At 43.7% G+C, this 20,382-nt stretch overlaps 2 protein-coding genes across 2 annotated transcripts; one reads left to right on the top strand and one right to left on the bottom strand.

Moving 5' to 3' along the window:
- Positions 1–378: 378 nt before the first annotated feature.
- On the bottom strand, positions 379–1,512 carry LOC114106950 (protein WFDC10B-like). The gene is made up of 2 exons (XM_027954167.2): positions 1,431–1,512; positions 379–527 (listed from the first exon to the last, which is right to left on the bottom strand). The coding sequence occupies exons 1-2, from the start codon at positions 1,510–1,512 to the stop codon at positions 379–381; spliced, it is 231 nt and encodes a 76-aa protein (XP_027809968.2).
- A 4,853-nt stretch (positions 1,513–6,365) lies between these two features.
- Positions 6,366–8,889, top strand: Wfdc13 (WAP four-disulfide core domain 13). Its single transcript, XM_027954166.1, has 2 exons — positions 6,366–6,453; positions 8,732–8,889. Exons 1-2 carry the CDS (start codon positions 6,366–6,368, stop codon positions 8,887–8,889), a joined length of 246 nt encoding a protein of 81 aa, XP_027809967.1.
- The last annotated feature ends 11,493 nt before the right edge of the window (positions 8,890–20,382 follow it).

The raw sequence follows: 20,382 nt of genomic DNA, 5'->3' as shown, positions 1-20,382 counted from the left end.
CACTGGGGGAGCTGCACGTGAGCAGTCTGCCCACCGGGAGAAGGGGTTCAGTGGGCAGAGCAGCAGGAGCGGAGCCTCCTGGGCCCAGTGGGGTGTGTGGCAAAGGGACAGAGCAGAGAGCACGACCAGGAGGAGAGTGGAGCCCTGGGCCAGGGGAGGCAGGGTGCTGCCGGTCGCCTGGGGTTCTGGGTGCACACCGCTGTGGGAGTAAGAGGCCAGGTGCCATTCCAGTTTATTTGACAGGGACCAGGGGTTCAGACCTGGGGAGGTGGCTCTGTGGTTGATGGTCTTGTGCTGGGATTAGAGGTCCTCAGGCTTCGGGGGACTCAGTCTCTGCGAGGAGGGATGGGGGGCAGGAAGCAAGCCCCCCGCCCCTGCTCACAGGATGCTCAGGCAAACGCTCCCACAGAAGGTCAAGCAGCACGTGCTGTTTACTTGACACTTTTGGAAATAGGAACAGCGGAGGCTGCAGCGCTCAGCACTGGGCCACTGCTTACAGGCCGCGGCTTCCGGAGTCCACGGGGACGCTGAAAAGAAACAGGAGCCGCTGGGTGGGGGCAGCTGCCTAGAGAGCCTCCTTCCCCAGCTTCAACTCTCCAGGAATCTGAGACCCAGCACCCGTCCACCACGCTCCTGCACTTTCCTGGGAACTCCCCTGTGCCCTCACCAGACCCTGGGAATCAGCAGTGTCCTAAATCCTCACCCTTCCCCGACACCCCACCTCCCCTGAAGACATCAGTGGCTGGTCGGCCTGGGTCTCTGCACACACATCCACCAAAGACCTGTCCCCCACAGACACGGCCGTGGTGGAGTCACCCCCATGGAGTCTACACTCTGGCCCTGGGACCTCAGAGAAGCCTAGACATCTCCCAAGCCTCCCCACCCTGCAGGATTTGCAGATGCAGAGGGGAAGCTGAGCCTGCCTGTTGCCCCTCTCTCCCCTCTTCAGGGTCATTCTCCAGCACCTGCTCCTCCAGTGGCTCGCCTGACACTGCCACCCTTCTGTTCCCTCGGATGGAAACTTCACCTTGGCTCTGTCTTCCTATCTTCCCACCCAGTGTCTTTCTCTCCACACCTACACCGTTTCTCCACCACCTCCAGCCCCTGCGTACCTCTGCGTGTCCCCACAGATGTGCACAGGTCAAAGAATCACGTCCTGTTGGCCCCTTAGACTTTCCCCTCAGCAGGTACCATTTGTTCCTGATCTTTGGAATGGAGGGGGAAGGAGAGGTGCAGGGCCTTCCTCCAGCATCACTGTCCCCAGGTTGGGTCACAGGCTGGACGCCAGGCGTTGGGACAGCCCAGAGCCTCCACAGAGCTGCAGTCCATGCTGGGTGTGCAGAGAGGTGCCGTGCCCGGGTCCTCCAAGATGGGTCCCTCTTGTCCCTCCCGTGTACCCACACACCGTCACCTACCTGGGGCCCACTTACGTCCACGGTACCCTCCCTGGGCCTCCAGCGGCAGCAGCAGCACACAGAGGAGCAGGGGGAGCCTCAGAGCCGGGGGTGGCATGACTCTGACCAGAGCCATGAGTCCGAGTCCAGCCAGGATGGCACAGCCTTCCCCAGGGAGCTGTGAGGAGAAGGATCCCCAGGACAGACTGACTCAGCTCCTGGCTGTCTCTGCTGGCCAAGCCAGGAGAGCGCAAGGCGTCCTGTCCCCCTCTTGTCTGCCCCTCGCCCTGTCCTATTGTGTGCAGCTGGGCTCCTGCAGGATGACGCCTCCTCTCTAATAATACACGGCTGAGGCAAAACCAAACATTTTCTCTTTTGTGATACCCATGTTTTGGAACACACTGCTGTAGGGCACTGGAGATCCAGTTCAAAGGAAGCTCTTGGTCCCTGCCTAGCTATTATCATTGGCCCCAGAGGCTAACTCCGTGGGGACATCCATGTGTAGAAGAACACTAGGTTGCTGATTCATCTCTTTAACAAACTCCCAAGGCCTTGGACAAGTCCTGTCTCTGACTCACAAAAGCAATGAAAGACTCAAATGAAAGTATTCACTGAAATGATGCTTTTTAAATTCCTATGCACAGGACAATGCCCTTGCTGCTATGTACTGCAGCATGGATCAGATTCTATTCCTGGTTCTATAAGATCATAACATAGCAGAAGAAAAAGGAGATTAAATAAACACAATGCAACATGACAAGGACTACAGATGGAGAGAAGAAGGTATCATGGAAGCCCAGCAACTGGGAGGAATCATTGAAGAATTCCCAAAAGAATTATCCTTTAATGTGAAACCTTAGGGAGGAGTAGAAGGCAATCTTCATCTTTCAATAACAACATTTTAGAGAGTCGGTAGAAGGAGATGTATAGGAGCAGAGTTTTTATTATTCATATTTAAAATGTATCCATTTCAGAGCACAAAATGACAATTCGTTCTCTCATGCCCATTAGAGATGTTCCTCATACACATCAACAGAGATGGGGGTAAACATTTTGTTCTTTACAGACTATTACATTATGTCAGTACTAGTACTAGATCTGATTTTACATTCTAAGTTGATCGATATGTAGACAATCTTTATTAGAGCTTTATAGTTATACATGATCACTGGGTTCATTCCAACAAAATTATACATCATGAAATTCGACTTCAGTTCACAAGCCTCTCTTTTCCCCCTGTCACCCCACCTCGCGTTTCCCCACCCTAATCTCCTTCCTCTGCTCTTCTAGACTTCCTTTCAGGATCAGACTGTTTATATTCTTTTGAAGCTAAATTGGCATGAGTTCAAACTAGATTCAAGTTTGAGAAGGTAATTGTAATCCAAATAGTAACTGCTAAAAAATTTACTTTAAAATTTACAAAAAGAGAAATAAAGAGGAAGTCAAAATAATACTCTGGAAAGAAAAGTCAAATAGATATAAAAAAGGCAGTATTGGATCCATTAAGGAATAAAAAGAGAGCAACAATAAATAGTGAAAGTTAAATCCTTCCTTATAGTAATCACTTTAAATGTAAATGAATTAAACTCACCAATTAAAACACAGAGGTCAACAGAATGGATTTTAAACATGAATCAACTATATGCTGTCTAAAAGAAATTTACTTTAGCTCCAAAGACAAATAAGTTGAAAAATCAAAGTATGGAAAAATGTATTCTACACAAAGGATAACAAAAAAAGCAGCTATTCTAATATTGGGAAAAATATACTTTAATTTGGAGAATTAATGTGGAATGTGTTACAAGAGAAAAAAAGGTGATGTGAAAAAAGATTGATAAAAAACCAATTCATCCACAGACATATTATAAATATAATACATGCCAAACTTGAACACATATGAAGTCAACTGCTATCTATCCCCAAAGGTCTATGTGGTAAATACTTGGTCCCCAGTATGGTGCTATTGGGGCCTGTATACTACCAAAATCAACATACACTTTCAATGCAATCCCCATCAAAATGGGGTCCATCACAGGTACGGGCACTGACTTCCTCAACAAGACCCTTAAAGCTCAAGATATAGACCAAGTATATATAAGTAGGATGCCATCAAATTATAAGGTTTCTACACATAAAAGGAAGTGACTAAGAGAGTGAAGAAAGAGCCTGCAGAATGAGAAAAAATATTTGCCAGCCGCCCCTCTGACAGGGGATTAATATCCAGAATATATAAAGAACCCAAAAAACCCAAATAACCCAATCAATAAATATGCCAAAGAACTAAACAGAAATTTCTCAAAAAGAAGAAACAGAACCAGGCACAGTGGCACATACTTGCAATCCCAATGAATTGGGAGGCTGAGGCAGGAGGATTGCAAATTCAAGTCATGCTGGTAGCAGGCCCGCCCGGGCCCCTGGGGACTCAACATATTTTTTTAAAAGGCCAGCAAACACAGGAAAATATGCACAACATCTGTTATAGTTTGGATGGGAGGTGTCCCCCAAAAGCTCATGTGTGAGAAAAGGCAAGAAAATTTAGAGGAGAAATGATTGGGTTACGGGAGCCTTAATCCACTCTTCGAGTTAATCCCCTGATGGAGATTAACTAAGTGGTAACTGAAGGTGGGTAAGGTGTGGCTGGAAGAGGCGGGCATTGGGAAGTGGCTTTGGAACACATTTTTTTGTATCTGGCAAGTAGAGTCTCTCTCTGCTTTTTGATCATCATGTGAACCACGTTCCTGTGCCACACTCTTCTGCCATGATGTTCTGCCTCTCCTTGAGCCCCCAGGAGTGGAGCTCGCCTTCTATGGACTGGGACCTCTGAAACTGTGAGCCCTCTAAATAAACTTTTCCTCTCCTAAAATTGTTCTTCTCAGGTCATTAAGTCACAGTAGCAAAAAAGCTGACTAAAACAACATCATTAGTTATGAGAGAAGAGCAAGCAAACCACAGTGAGATGCCATTTAGATGACTACAATTTTTTCAAAAAGAAAAAAGTGTGTAGGGAAATTGGAAGTCTTGTGAATTTCTGAAAGAAATTTTAAGTGATTCAGCTGATTTGAAAGGCTTGGAATCCTCAAAAAGTTGAACATTAAATTAACTGATGATCCAAGTTTGCTGGATATTTACCCAAAAGGATTTAAAACAAGTACTCAAAACAATATGTGTACATAAATGTTAATAACTGCTCTATTTGCAATCAGCAAAGGGTGGAAATAGCTGAAATGTCTATAAATAGATGAGCGGATAAGCAAATGGTAAGACACATATACAATGGAATGTTATTTAGCCATAAAACTGTACCGATTGTGGTACATGGTAAATGAACCTCAAAGACTACAGGAATAAGACTTCTCATTTGTTTTGGCAAACACTCAAAAGCATGATGATGCATTCTATCAGTGAGGCCGTGGGAAACATGCTTCCACTGTTAGTGGCGTAACAATGGTCCACTTGATGCTTTGAATACAGCCCTTGCTTCTCTAAAATTGACATCTTTTTTCCTCTTCCCGACCTGCTCCTCCTGACGTGCTCCTCCCTGATCCTCTCCTCTTGATCTTCTCTTCCCTGATCTTCTCCTTCCTAATCTCTCCTCCCTGATCTTGGGAAACAGAGCGCATGGGAATGTACCTTTGAATCACCATTTTCCCCCTGATGGGCAGAATCACAGACTCTGGGAGAGGAGTCCCCTGTGTTTCTCCTTTGGCAGCAAAGCAATAAAACTTCTTTTTCCTTTTTCTCAAAACTGGGTCCTCATTTATTGGATTGGCATCAAGAACAAGGATGAAGCTTTTGGTGACAGTAGCAGTACAAAATGGTGCAACCTTAATGGAGTGGAATTTGGCAATATCTAATAAAACTATATATGCATTTCCCCTATCTTTTTCTTTTCCAGGTTTTTGCCCCCAGCACTAAAGATTGAACCTAGAGCCTCACACATCTAGTCAAGTGCTTTACTGCTGAGCCCTTCTTATTTTACTTTGAGATAGGGTCTTGCCAAATTGTCCAGGTTGGCCTCAAATTTGTGATCCTCTTTCCTCAGGCTCCTGAGTAGCTGGGATTGCCAGTGTGTACCACTGCACCCAATTTATGCCTTTATCCTTTTAACCAACAATCACACTTAAAATTCCAACCGATGCCATACTTCCGACATCGCAGAAAACATACCCATGCTTTTTCATTGCAGGTTATTTGTACTAGCAAAATCTTAGAAAGGACACACATGTCCATAGAATAGAGACTGGCTAGACGACACACAAAAAGGAGAAATTTAAGAAGCTTCCATTTTAAATCGGGTATTAGATTTCTATTCAACAATATACTAGGGAGCCTGCCCAGCTCAAGACACAATAGAAATGGCGTAAAGCTTTGACGAGGAAAAGGACAACCGTTATTATCTATAGATGATGAGCTCTGAAAAGAAGACACGGGAAACTTAGGATGAACAATGGGAGAATACAGCCAGCTCAGACACGGAAGCCGTTTCTCCTCCTCCAGCATCATACAAAAGGAAAAAACCAAAAAGTTATGATACTCTTCACAATTTCATTTTTAAAATGTAAGCCTCTGGGAATAAATGTAACAAAGACATGTAAGATCTCCCCAGGGAAAACTTATTTTAGACACATTTTGAAGTTGTAAATAAGACTTCCATGGTAGAACATGCACTTGGCATGCCCGAGGCCCTGGGCTCCATCCACAGCATCATCAGAAAAAAACACCCTGTGTAGATGGAGACCTACCGAGGTGAAGATGATGGGCTGGAGGAGGAGTGGATTTGGAAACACTGCGGGCCCTGTACTGGGTGTGCTTGGGAGGTGCTTGGGTTTCTGCCAGGCCCGCCTTGATTGGAGTATGCAGAAGAAGCCAGGCCCAGGAGGCCTCCTGGGCCGCTTTCTCTCTCTCCTCCTCACAGCAGCACCTGGTCAAAACCAGCTGGGCCAGGACGTACCCACCCATCCTGGTGGCACCATGGCGTCTGTGCTGCCTCTCCAGTTCCTGCTGGTGCTCTGTGTGGCACTGCAGCTGTTGTCTGGGAGTCTCAAGGAGCGCTTTCTGAGTAGGTGAGGGGTTGGGGTCCAGTGGGGGGGAAGCGGCCTCCGCGGAGAGGAGAGGATCTGTGAGCAGACCATCCAGAACATGTCATGAAAAAACAGGGTCGTGTTCAAAGCCCGAGCTTCGTTGTCAACAAGATCTCAGTTTGAACCTCTGCTGTTTGGTGACTGCATGACCCTGGGCCAAGTGTCTGGATTGGCACTGAGATAGTTGGGAGGAAAAACTGAAATAATGTGTGCAGTCAGAGAGCTCTCTCCCTAGACCGTGGTACATGTTCTGTAAGTTTTACTTACTGTGTTATCGGCCTCATCCCCACTATAGCCTTGCTGCCCTGGTTCCTTTCAAGAGGCTTGGTCCTACTTTTCAGGCATTTAAACAGGCAGGAGAATGAAACGGTACAACTCAAATTGCAATCTACACAGCCTTGGCCTCGGAGCCTGTGTGGGGAGGAAGAAGTCTTTCATTGTATTTCACTTTTTAAAAATCCAGAGGTGGGGCTGGGGTGGGGCTCCGTGGTAGGGCACTTGCCTGGCATGTATGAGGCACGGAGTTAGAGTCTCAGCACCACATATAAATAAATAAAATAAAGGTCTATCAAAAACATATATCAAAGGTCTAATCAAAAAACATATATACATATCTATCTTCAGAGGTAGTGCACGATCACCAGGAATCATCATCAACTGGACAGTACAGTCTATCTCAGCCACCATCGCTGTCCAGCTCAACCTAACAAGGGAAGTAATGCCAACCTTGACCTGAACAACAAATGGGAACAGAACTACTATTCTTCCTGAATGCACTTTTCTGTGGGGAAACCTCTTCAGAATGTTTGGGGCTTGGAAAAGGAATGTGTCTGATAGACGTGTTTCAGAGCAGGATAGGTCCTGTTTCAGGAGCTCGGGGCAGACGCGATGCAGGAGGACTGGAGGGGGTAAGCGAGCTGCAAGAGCGTAGGAGTACCCAAGGCCAATTAACTGGGGAATCAAGGGCTAGAATCTGAGGAGAGACGCCAAAGTCTTTAGGGAAGACTGGCACGTGTTGGAGTGAGACTGGAACCAGACACCCAGACAGGAGCAAGACCTGAGGAGAGCAACCTCTCTGAGCTCCCTGGCTCATGGCCTTCTTTCCCACACTGCTCCACTGAACCCCAGGCTCTTCCAAGGGGAGACTGGCTCCAATTTCTTGCACTGCCCCAGTGAGTTGTGTCTGGGAAGTGCCGAGTGAGCGCTGGTGACTGATCTCTGGAACTCGGCTTCCTTCACCCATCTCTAGTGCCAGTTGTTTAAGTGACAGCCCCAACTTCGTTCTTCATTCATCTCTTTCAGGTCATCAAGATGTCCTACAGATCTCCCGTCTAATTGCAGATTTTTTTCAGAGCAGTCAGCCAACTAATTGGCAATAGATGCCCCGTCTATGAATTTGGCCCCAAAGAAAGGACAAATCATAGAATACAAAAATGAGGGCCTGGTACAAGTTGGGGAGAGGGGTTAATGGGGCCCAAACTTAATGCCTTAGATTCAGGAACAGAGAGGGACTGTGAGTTGGGGCATTTGGACAGTATCTCTCACTGGAAGTGGGTCTAAGCTTTGAAATGAGACGCGTGGGGGTGTCAACGTGAAGATTATTCTTCTTTAACAGTAGGAAGTAGGGCATCCTGGGCTCTGGGCTCCTAATCAGTAGATAGCAGGGGAAAGAAGATGAATCATGGCACCACATTCTGAAATTCACACCCTTCTCACCATGAAAGAAGTCACTCCCAGAACTCACCTATGAACTGGGTCCTTCCTCTCTGATCCAATACCTTCAGTTGGTTGTGTGGCCTTTATCCTTTCCCAAAACTGACCTTCCGTTTACTCTTTCTCTACCCAAACAGCCTGTGTTAGGTTGACCCTACAATAAGTATGATGTTAAAGAGAAGATCTATGACTTGCTTAAGACCACACAATGAATAAGTGAAGAAAGGTACACAATACCTCTTCTTACTCACCTTCCACCTTCTACTCATACCCACGACTAGACCCAGCCAGAGTCTATGGGGACTAGGCGTCGGACTTACAGTGGTCGTGAATGACCAGTGGATTCAGGTTTCTGCCAAACTCTGTCTTTGATCAAATATCCAAACCCTGGTTCACCGATCAGAACTCAAGGAAGACAAAACCCGATTCCCTCCCTGGGGACCACACAAGAGAGAATAGGTGGCAAGTTCCCTGGGCTTTCTGAGCTTTGAGTGTTACTTCAGCCTGTGGCTCAGGCCCTTCGCCTACTTGTTCTTGTTTCAGAATACATCTTGGAGCCTCCACCCTGCAGATCAGAACCTGAGAACTGTTCCAAATTCTGCACGGTCCAGGAGGATTGCAAGGCCCAAGGACTTAGCTGCTGTTCTGCCTTCTGTGGGACGATCTGTTCACTAAATAGACCTCCGGAACCCTCAGAGTAAGGGAGCTCCCTGATCCTAGAGCTGCCGGTGGGAGTCTCAGCCACTGTACGGTTCTTTGTTTTTTGGTTGTTATTGTTGACATATTACCAACACTCCTTCTCTTTCCAAGATCAAGATTTCCACCAAGTCCTGACTAGAAGAGCCTCCTCCATTCCTGAGCGACCTAACCCTTCCTCCTCACCACTACATCCACGAAATCTCTGACTCTGCTTCTCTGAACACACCCCAAAATGACTACATCCACAGACCTTCCCCTGGCCCAGAATCCACCTTTATCCCCAGACTGCCTGGAACACTATACCCGGGGTCTGTAAGTGTCATCAAAACCCCAAACAAGTTTGGGTCTCTGCTTTTGGCCTGCCCTCCTTTCACCAGACATCATTTAGAGGACCCTGCATTCTGACCCTGGAGGTCCAGCTCCAGAAAGCTGTAGTTAATGGCCCTAAATCTGCGAAAGGGAGAATGCTCTGGGACCGAGGAAGGACATGAAGGTGCGGCTGAGACATCTGGTTTTGAATCTTGCTTTGGGAATATGTCTATCACCTTCAGGAAAATGATTCCTCACTTTTGATCTTTCTTTTTCTTATGAATAAAATGCAGACTCTGTTTTGTTTTGTTTTTTCCTGCTAGCAAGACCAGAATGAAGTCTCAAAATCCCACAGTAGGAAATTGACCAAAGAGCTTCTTGAGAGAAGCACAACTGTCTTGTTCTCCTCTGTTTCCCCTGCCCCAAGCGCAATCCCCACCCTTGAGACAAGTTTGGAGCACTCCGGTGTGCACTCAGAGCCAAATAACCAGTCTCTACCACTTCTTAGCTGAGTGACCTTACACAAACTAACCTCTCTATGGGCATTAGCCTCCTCATTTTAAGGACGGAACAATATTAGTAAAATTAAATTAAAATAAACAATCCATATAAGCTTTGCTTGGCACATAATAATTGCTCAGTAAATTTTAGTGATCAGATAAGCACTTTTCTCTCAAGAGACTGGCCCTTACAAATAACCTTATACATCTTTCAAGGCTTTGTGATAGAACACCAGAAGCCAAAAAGATGAGTCTTTGTCGTCACCGAGGTTTTTGAGGTTCTGCTTGGCCTATGGCAGGAGAACTCCGCTTTGTGGTCTAGTTTCAATGGTGGAAGTCATAGAAAATAAAAATTAAGTCTCCAAGAATAAACTGCACTGGATATCACTTGAAGATGTTTTTCTTCAGGGACAGAAATGTTAGTGAAGGAACTTTGGAGACCCCATGCCTGACAACTGAGGTATGTTCCCCCAAAGCGTTTTGTAGGTGCAGGCTTGCCTGGCCTCTGGGATGGCATCTCCCAGGGCTGCTCCTTTTCCTCCTGTGGCTGCCCAGGGTCACCAATATCCCCACAAGCCCAGAACAGTCTTTTGAAGGCCAGTTTGCCTGGTCTTCCATTAGTCCCCTCCGGGTTCTATCCCTGTGCTCCCTGGGGCGGGGTACAGTCCCAGGAGAGTTCTGCAACACAGAGCAACAGAGGGCAGAGCTATGACCCAAGGGGAGCACAGGGCACTCAGATCTGAGGCTCTGCCAGGAACTGGCTCTTCCTGCCTCCAGGTTGACAGTGCCCTAGGCAAGGAGTCCAGCGGAGCGCCTCATGTGTGTGACTTTGGTCATCCCACTGTGCTTTTCCAAGACCGTCGACTCTTTCATGTGGAAGATGACAAGAACATCCATGCCTTGGGGGATTGTGGGGACAACACAAAGCCACATGGATGAAGAACTTAGGCATTTCCTTTAAAAAAATAAAACAGGTGGAAGATCATCTTTAGAACTTTCTCAGTGTTATAAGCTTGGGAAAAAAAATGCAGGCTCCTATAACTCCACCACCCAAACAATAATAGTCATCATAATCTGGTGGCTTTTGTTTCAGAGGACTTTGGGGGAAATTAGGAATCGAGGGTCTTCTCATTGTCCTGATATCACTACAGTAAACGTGGTGTTGAGCTGGCGCTGTCTTGGAGCTTCACGCTTGTGCTAAGCGTGGACAGTGTGGCAGGTGAGGGACAGTGCAGGGACACAAGTGCATGAACTCCTGCTCAGGACCCCGTGGGCCCATCGAGCTCACTTCTTGCGGCACCTTGGGCATAGCTGACTGCTCACACCAGATGTCAGCCATCACCCATGTGTCTACAAGGTTAGATCATCCGGGCTCCTGCAGCAGGTAAGTGGTAAGAACCCTGCTGTTAGACCCAGGTAAAGGCCAACTAAATGTGGCTGATGACACTATATTTTTATTGCAATGTCAGGGTCAAATGGCTACATAATGGGTACATATGACTTTGTAAGTCTCACTCTAATGCTTTGCCCAGTGAGGCAGGACTTCATCTTGGACAAGCAGAAAAACATGATCATGAACCTGAGATGTCTTCTATGGGAACTGGAAGTGCCAATCCTATTATCTTCTGATAGGCTTCCCATAGCACATTACTGTCACATCTGCTGTCTCCATGGGTCCTGGGTTCCTCCCCTTCCCCAGTAGCCCATCTCCTGCAGACTGCTTGTTGTGGACAGGCCTGTGGAGCTGGGTGGGCGGGCCCGGGGAGGGGGAGACGGGGTGCAGGAGAGGGCCTCCAAAGATGCTGAACTTGTTCCCTTGAGTTCTCCAAGGCCACCTGGAAGGGAGGACCCTGGGGCCAGGCCAGCCTTGTCACAGTCTTCCACCAAACCGTGGGCTCTGGAGACTGTGGTTAAGGGCTCCCAACTTTTTAATGTCAACTAACATGGTAGGCCATCTAATTTATTCCTCCCCGCGGCCATGATTCTCAGGTCACAGACAAGGAACCGGGAACATAGAGCTGAAGGGATCGGAACCGTCTCCATCAACTAGGGAAGCAAGGGTCAAACTCAAAGCTTGAGATATCTGAAATGCCCTTCCCAAGGGCTGGCCACGGGCAGCTCACCTGTTCTGAGTGGGTTTCCTGCTTCCACTCAGTTGATCCTCTTCCCCCTGCTTACAGCTCAGGCCTCACAACTCCGCAGTCCCTTTCTACTAGGAACTGCCCTACTGGACCGTCCCTCTCTCCGTCCCCATGCAGTCTCTCCCTCCACGTTCTACCCTCGCTCTTCTCTCTGCCCTCAATATCTTTCCCCCAGGTTCCTGCTGAGCTACTCCTTATGCTTCAAGGTTCATATTCAACTTAAAACTCCATGGAAATTTCACCAATTCACTCCAGACAAAAGTAGTCACTCTCTGTGTCTCCTCCCAGCGTCCTCCCACCTACCACAAACCATAACACACTGTGTTGTGATTATTTAAGTGACTATTTTTCCTGTCTGGAGTCTGAGTCCCACGAAAGCAGAAACCATGTCTGATATTTCCCTAGAGCCCTGGCACCTAGTGTCACGTCTTACACACAATAAGGACAGAATACAGACGTTTCCAACAGAAATGAGAAGAGGCTGCGGGAGCAGGTGAACCCTGACCTCCGCCGATGAGCTGTTCTTGCAAGAAAAATCCTCGCTGAACGATCCAGAGTCCCTCAGATGGAAGTTGCCTACTTCAGTTTCCCCCTGGAGTCAGACTCATTTTTTAAACTATTTTTTAACTGATTTATATTTGCTTATAGAAAATTATAATATATAGGAAAACAAATAAAAAAGAAGTTTGAGAGGATCTGTTCACATAGGGTATGAGAAGAGAAAGGTCCCTGCTACTCTGGGACTCGGTCCAGCTCTGCCCTCATCATGGTGATGCGGAGCCTCTCCTGAGTCCTCAGAGCCCTAGTCTGTCCACCTGTAAAATGGAGATTAAGAATACCTAGTCTTCAGGTGTGTCGTGAAGATGCAATGAGGTGACAGCAGAAACTCTCATGCTAGATTGCCGGCAGAAGGCCTAGGAAGAATGTTCCTGTTATTATTCAAGCCTGCCAATCCTTCCTTTATCCAAGATTCTTATTTTATAAAGGGATCACCACATTCATGCTACTATCAACTTTACTTGCGTGATTGACTGGTTGTTGATTTTTTTTTTTTTCATTTCTGCAAATGCCATATAAATTAACTCAAGTTAATGAAGACAAGTACAGTATTTTCTGAGCTACTAAATATCATCTCAAAAAGAAGCAAGGCACAGCTGCAGAAAGCACTGCGTCCTTGAAAGATACTGCGATTAAACCTCACAATGAAAGATCAGCAGATTTAACAGTGACCTCAACTTCTCGACCAAACATCTGATGAACTAAGCCTCCAAATTCCTTTTGAATGTTGCCAACTTGAAAATTTATGGCAACTACTCCCACAATTCTGCTTTCCTTTCAATTACATGTTTCTGTGTATGAAACTTTCTTGAGATAAATTTATCACGAGTCCATCCTTACACCTTGATACTTTTCTAATCTGGCTGACTTCCTGGTAACCCCTGGACCCGAGCAGGAAGAACTGTTCAGAAAAGTCTGCAGGCTTCTGAACTCCAGAAACTGACCAGATATGGTTCAGGTGACCTGAGTCAATGTACAGGTTGACCCATTCAGAATACAGCAATCACTACTTTAATAACTGAAGTTGGAACTGGGGATGTAGCTCAGTGGTAGAGCCCTTGCCTAGGGTGCATGAGGCCCAAGGTTCCATCCCCAGTACCAAATTAAAAAAAAAAAAAAAATTGAAGCTTGATCTATCTGTCCAGTACTATAAGAACAGCTCACAAGGACCTCTTAAATGTAAATATATATTTATTATAACACAATAAAATATTCAGTGAGTTTCTCAGTCTTGTCATTTCAAACATTTAATAACCATGAGTAGTTGTACTATACCTCTCAAATAAAGAAAACCTCCATCTCACAGGAAGTTCTAATGGAAAGTACTGCTTCAAGCTATATAAAGTTGATGTTCATGTAATGATAGCAAATTAAAGATTGCAGTAACAGATAATTTTACGAAGGTTTTATGGTTTATAAGAAGACTTTTTTTTACATGTAGTGTATTAATGTTTAATTCTAATTATTTGTGAAAGAAATAAAATTCCAATATATGTATACTAATTGTTGAAACATATATTTGCACTTTGTACTCTGGAGACAATGTAAGAGTGTAATATGAAAACAGTATGAGGAAAGTACAGGGAGTAAAGAGATCCGGAAGTGAAGATTTCCTATGCCACAGGCAACCACCGTACAGATTTTCCAACTAGAAGAAAGAGATGACGCAGTAATAAGCCTGTGTTTTTGGAGGACTGGTTGGGTGTTAGGACTGGAGGACCCGTAGGCATCACACCAAGTAAAGATCATGTCTAGAAAAATATAAGGATGAAATAATGATGTGGACAAAGATGTTCATCCATATTATTTATAAATGCAAAAACATTTGAAACAATTTTGGTACTCGATAGAAGACTAGGTATATTGCAGTAGATTCATGGTATAAAGCATATGCATGTGTGATCATTATGCAATCAGTTCTCTCATATTTTAGCTGACACTTCAAATCTAGAGGCAATTATTAATGAGCACCCATCCATTTGAAAAGTAAAGTATGAAATACGTGTAAAGAGACATGTTCAGAAGAGGCCAGAGTAGTCCAATGGTCACCACCAGACTAAGAGGAGGTTAGTGTTTTATCATAAAGGAGAGGATTTGTGGAGATATTTCGTAAGGATGCCACAGTACTAAGGAGTGTTGTGCTCCCTTCCACGAAACCATATGAGGGACTTTAAGAAAGCCAACCAAGCCCAGCTAAACTATAGAACCTTCCTAAGTGCCCTTCAACAGACGAATTTTTAAAGAAAATGTGGTATGTGTATGTATATATGTATAGATAGATAGATAGATAGATATTACTCATCCATAAAGAAGAATGACTTTATGACATTTGCCAGTAAGCGAATGGATCTGGAGACTATCATGCTAAATGAAACAAGCAAATCCAGAGGTCTAATGTTCTTTCTGATATGTGGGTACTAACACACAGCAAGGTGGGGATGTAAAATAGAAGTTCATTGGATTAGACAAAGGGAAATGAAGGGAAGGGCGGGGGTGGGACCAGGAAAGACAGTGGAATGAATCAGACGTGACCTTCCTATGCTCATATTTGAACACACCATAGTGAATCTCCACAACATGTACATCCCCAAGACTAGGATCCTAATTAGACTAGGATATACTCCTTGTTTGTATAAATATGTCAAAGTTGGCTCTCCTGACATGTATAACTAAAAAGAACAAGTTAAAAAAAAGATGCATCTTGTCACAGCAAAAATGTGAAAGTCAAAGGAGTACATCCAACCTGCAAGAACATTTCAAGCCTGAAAACATCTCTTGACCAAAGAAAGCAAGAGGCAGGAAGGAGCGAGTTAAAGGTAGGGAATACAAAGAAACTGCAATCTGCTCTCTTGGAGGCCACTGGAAGAATGTAGATGTACAATAATATTGATAAGATAATTTTTAAAAGAACAAGGTGAACTTAAATACTACAAAAATGTGATAGGTCTAAAATACTCATCTATTCCTCTTCAAAAAAGAGAAATGTTCCTTTTGAAGGGCCCTTAAATTTTTAGAAGATTGGGATATTTAATAGTGTTTATGAAGATAATACTAGAAGTAATAGGCAAGATAAGGGGAACTAAAGAGGGTGGAGCAGGAAGACAGGAAGGAAGGCTGGACTTCTGACACTCCATCTTTAAATAATATTAAAAGAAGGAAGTGCTAATGGGGTGGTCCCAGTCAACACGGTGAAAGAAACCGGAAGCCAGATGAACAAAACCGTGAGTAAAGGGGAAGTGGTCTAACCAAAAGGAGGAGTCACAGACAGCCCTGGTTGGAATCCGGGACTCTCCTGATGGGCACCCAGTCACTGTCCTTTTGTGCCCACTCAACACATTTTTATGGGAACAACTTCCCACTTTAATTCAACCAAAACTACATGAACCTCTGAGTAGTTACAAGAAGTCGTTTCGGTCAGAGATTCTGGAAGTGAGGTTTTCTGCCTTGCAGGAATGCTACATCATCACAGAAGCTGGCCCGAGAAGTTGAAAGTCCAAGGAAAGAGTTGAATGCAGAAACTTTCCATTAGACACATCCAGGGAATCTTCTGGAGCAATGGTGGAGAAAAGTGTTTGACCTGAAATCAGCAAGCGGTGTTAGACTTATAAATAAAATTAATAAATACAATGTCTTGCATTTGGAGTCACCAAAGGAGCAGAAGGAAATCCCAGGGCGATTGGTGGGTGGTTCTTCTCTGTGAAGTTGGTGGGTTGGTGTCCTGAGTGGTTGGCTGTAAGGATGCCCAGCTAGCTCCTTAAACGTCAGTTCAGGGTGTGTGGGTCTGCAAGGGTGTTTCAAGAAGGCATTAACACTTCAGTGAGGAGCTCAGTAAAGCAAATGGCCCTCCCCGAGGTGGATGAGTATCGTCCAGTCCCCCAAGAGCCTGACTGAAATAAAGAAGTGGAGGAGGGTTGAATCTGTTGTCTTGCTGAAATTGAGCTGAGCGTTGATCTGCTCTCAGTGCTTCCGGTTCTCAGACCTTCAAAAGACACCACCAGTCGGTTTCCGGTTTATAGGTGACAGACCTAGGACTTGGTGTCCATTGTGTGAGACGATCCTTACAATAAATTAAGAAATAAATACGAGTTGGCTCTGCTTCTACTGATGCAGTATGGCAGTTTCCATATGATATGTGGTGAAAAGGTCAGAAGCCCCTGGGCTCAGTCCTTAAGGAAGAAATGCAGACAGCGTGTGCATGGTGAGTGCCCAAGTAACACAGAGTAAGCTCCCTGGGTCCGGGGGTCTCTTCTTAGAATTCCCCTCTTCATTCTAGGCCTATAACATACGGTGAGCAAAAGGACGAGAGGTGGGGGAAACTACAATAGGATGGGGGATAAAGTCCACTGTTTAGAAATCCCAAAGGTTAAGGTCAGCAACACAAAAACTCTTAACAGCCTTAATAGGAAACAGAAGTTTAATCAAGATTACTGGAAAACAGCAAATAATCAGCCCCAGATGCCTCTGTTCATCTTTAAATCAAATCAAATCCTCATTCCTGGGCCTTCATTTACTCTAGTACCTCCCCACACTAAGTTCTGATTTTTGGCCTCCTGATCCACACCTCTTATAACTAAAGAGAAGAGCTCCGGCACCATGGACACTTCTCAGCCTCTGGAGTCCCTCTGCATGTTGTGAGATGCTTACTTTGAGGAGACACAGTACCCTCCCATGCCTCTGTAGTCAGAAATCTGGGCTCCTACCCAGATTAGGTGGACTTCAGGCAGCTGAGCTGAAGTTCAGTGAAGCAGCACCTGGGTCGGTGTTGAGAGCAGGGCCCAACTGCATTCAGTTCAGCACCAGAGAGTCAAGGGAAAAGTGAAACTCAACGAACTAGGTATAAAAGGAATGTACCTCAACACGATAAAGGCCAATGTTCAAACACTTCAAGCCCTTCCTCTAGATCTGGAACAGACAAGGCGCTCAGTTTCATCACTTCTGTTCAACACAGCACTAGAAGTCCTGGCCAGAGCAATCAGACAGACGAGAGAATACAGGGCATCCCAAACTGGAAAAGAGGAAGGCAAATGATCCCTATTTTCAGATGACATGATCACGTATATAGAAAACCTTATAGACTCCACTAAAAAATTATTAGAACTAATAAATTCAGTTCAGTTGCCAAATATAAGTTCAACACACAAAAATCAGTATCATTCCAAATACCAATAACAAACTAACTCAGAAACAAATGTTTATCTACTTACTTTTTGGTACCCAGGACTAGACCCAGAGTGCTTAACCCCTGAGCCACATCCCTAGCTCTTTTTTCATTGTTTATTTTTAAATTTTGAGATAGGGTCTTGTAAATTGCTTGGGGCCTCATTAAGTTGCTGAGGCTGGCTTTGAACTTGCAATCCTCTTGCCTCAGCCTCCAGAGCTGCTGGTATTACAGGAGTGCCTGGCTTCAAAAAGAAGTAAAGAAAACAACCCACTTATACAAGCTAAAAAAATAATTAAAATACCTAGGAATAAACTGAGTTGGAAGATATCCACAATGAAAACTAAAAAATATTAGGGAAACAATTTGAAGAGGACAAAATAAATGGAAAAGATATTTTATGTTCATAAACTAGAAAAACTAATATGTTAAAAAGTTTTATACAACCCAAAATGATCTACAGACTCCATGCAATCTTTATCAAAATACCAATAACATTCTTCACAGAAATAGACAAAAATTCCTAAAACTTGCACGGAACCACAAAAGACCCCAAGAAACCAGCACAATCTTGACAGAAAGAATAAAGCTGGAGGCATCATACTACCTGACTACAAGACATACCTCAAAGCTGTAGTGACCAAAACAGCAGGGTACTGACATAAGAGCATTCACTTAGACCTATGGAACAGAAGAGAGAACCCAGACAGAACTCCATACAGCTAGAGCAACTGCTTTTCAATAAAAGCACAAAGAACACACATTGGGCAAAAGACAGTCTCTTTAATAAATGGTGCTGGGGAAACTGGATATCCACAAGCAGAAAGATGAAACTAGATCCCTATCTGTCACCACATGCAAAAATCAACTTGAAATGGATTAATAGAAGGAAGGGCAACAGGGAGAGTGGTATGATAAAGTACAGTGTATGCATGTCAGAAAATGTCCCAAAGAAACCCATTATTTTGTACAATTAATATGCACTAATAATTATACTCTTAAATGGATTAAAGACTTAAATAGTAATACTAAAACTATGAAACTGCTAGGAAAAAAAAACGTAGGGGAAATACTTCATAGTATTGTTCCAAGCAATGGTTTTTTGGGTAGAGTTCAAAAGCACAGTCAAGCAAAAATAGATAAGTGGGATTACATCAAACTGAAAGAGCTTTTTCACATCAAATGGTCAACAGAAAGATCCAGCAATCCCACTCTATGAGAATGGAGGATATTACACTAAGTGAAATAAGCCAGACACAGAGAAGTAAATACTTCATGATTCCACTTATATAAGGCCCCTAAAGTAGTCAAATTTATAGTATCAACAGTGGAATGGCGTTTGCCAATGACTGGGTAGAAGAGAAATGGGATTTACTAATGAACAGTCAAAAAGTTTTAGTCAAGCAAGATAGATAAAATCTAGAGATCTGGAATACACTACCATACCTATAGTCAATATAATGTATTACACAATGAAAAATATATTAATAATCCTAACTAGAATAAGTTATATTCCATGTTTGTATAATATGTCAAAATACACTCTACTGTCACATATATCTAAAAAAACTAATTTTAAAAATTACTTTAAGTAAAACAAGGATTTGGAAAAGAAAAAAGAATAGGAAACTTGAAAAGTAAACCAGTAATAAAGCTACTAAATAGAGAAAATCTCCCCAAATAGAAAACACAGAGTACACATGATTTGCAGAAAAGTTTGCTCAAACCTATAGGAACAGACTATTTCAATTCAAGTAAGATCTTCCAGATGCTAGAAGTAACTGTTTTGCAATTCAGTCTTTGAGGCCAATATAATCTTTACACCCAAACCAAATGGAGACAGTACAGTAAGAGAAATGAAATTTACTTACCAACCCTACTTACAAGCACAGATAGACAAATCTTAACAGTTTACTAGAAAAACTCAGTAGTGTATAAAAAGATTATACATCACAAGAAACTATAGCATAATTCACCAAATACCAAGGAAAATGTATGGTTATCCAAAAAATACAAAAACTAGTTTACAAACTTCAAGGTCCATTTACAGCCAACTGCAGTGGCACAGGCCACTTTAGTCTCCTACAAGGGGACTAAAGCAGGGTGATCACAAATCTGAGAGCAACTTGGACTACTTAATGAAATTCTGTTTCAAAATAAAAACTAAAAAGGTCTGGGGTGTAGCTCTGTGGTACAGCACCCCTAGGTTTAATTACTAGTACCACAAAACAACAAAGATCCATCCGTGATATTTGAACATTTTTTAGCACATGGGGAATAAAAGGAAATATCCTTGACAAGATAAAACCCTAATGTGTACATCATTCTTCAAGGTGAAACTATTAGAAAGATTCCCTTAAGATCTGAAAAAAGACAGAGATGAACACGCACAGCTTCTATTCCACAGTGTACTCAAGACAGTATCTAGAGCAATAAGTGAAAAAAATTGAAGTTTGGAACTCATAATTAGAAGAGAATGCACAAAACTGTCATTAGTCACAGATAATTGCCTTTATAAAAGGCAAAAAATAAAATAACATGTAAGTTTTAGGAATAATGAGAGAATATATGAGTGTAGCTGGATATAAGAGCAATATATAACATCTCTCTCATTTTTGTATACCAAATTAAACAGAAAGAAATATAATGTTTGAGATGCCATTTACAAAATTATCAAAAATATAAATAATATTATAATATCTACATGAGAAATATCAAAAACCTTTCTTGAAAGATTCGTGAAAAACCAAAAGAGATGGAAAACCACATTCATAAGACAATATTGTTGTGACACCAGTCCTCTCAAATTGATCTCCAGATCCAATGCAA

This window comes from Marmota flaviventris, chromosome 2 (assembly GCF_047511675.1).
Source record: "Marmota flaviventris isolate mMarFla1 chromosome 2, mMarFla1.hap1, whole genome shotgun sequence".
NCBI classification, from domain to species: Eukaryota; Metazoa; Chordata; class Mammalia; order Rodentia; family Sciuridae; genus Marmota; species Marmota flaviventris.
Note: the sequence above shows the minus strand (reverse complement) of the source record. Positions and strands in the feature narration are given on the sequence as shown.

Coding starts and splice junctions, on each gene's coding strand:
- LOC114106950 (XM_027954167.2), bottom strand. CDS start 1,512: ATGCCACCCCCGGCTCTGAGGCTCCCCCTGCTCCTCTGTGTGCTGCTG. Junction 528..1,430: donor CCAGGGAGGGTACCGTGGAC/GTAAGTGGGCCC, acceptor GTTTCTTTTCAG/CGTCCCCGTGGACTCCGGAA.
- Wfdc13 (XM_027954166.1), top strand. CDS start 6,366: ATGGCGTCTGTGCTGCCTCTCCAGTTCCTGCTGGTGCTCTGTGTGGCA. Junction 6,454..8,731: donor TCTCAAGGAGCGCTTTCTGA/GTAGGTGAGGGG, acceptor TTCTTGTTTCAG/AATACATCTTGGAGCCTCCA.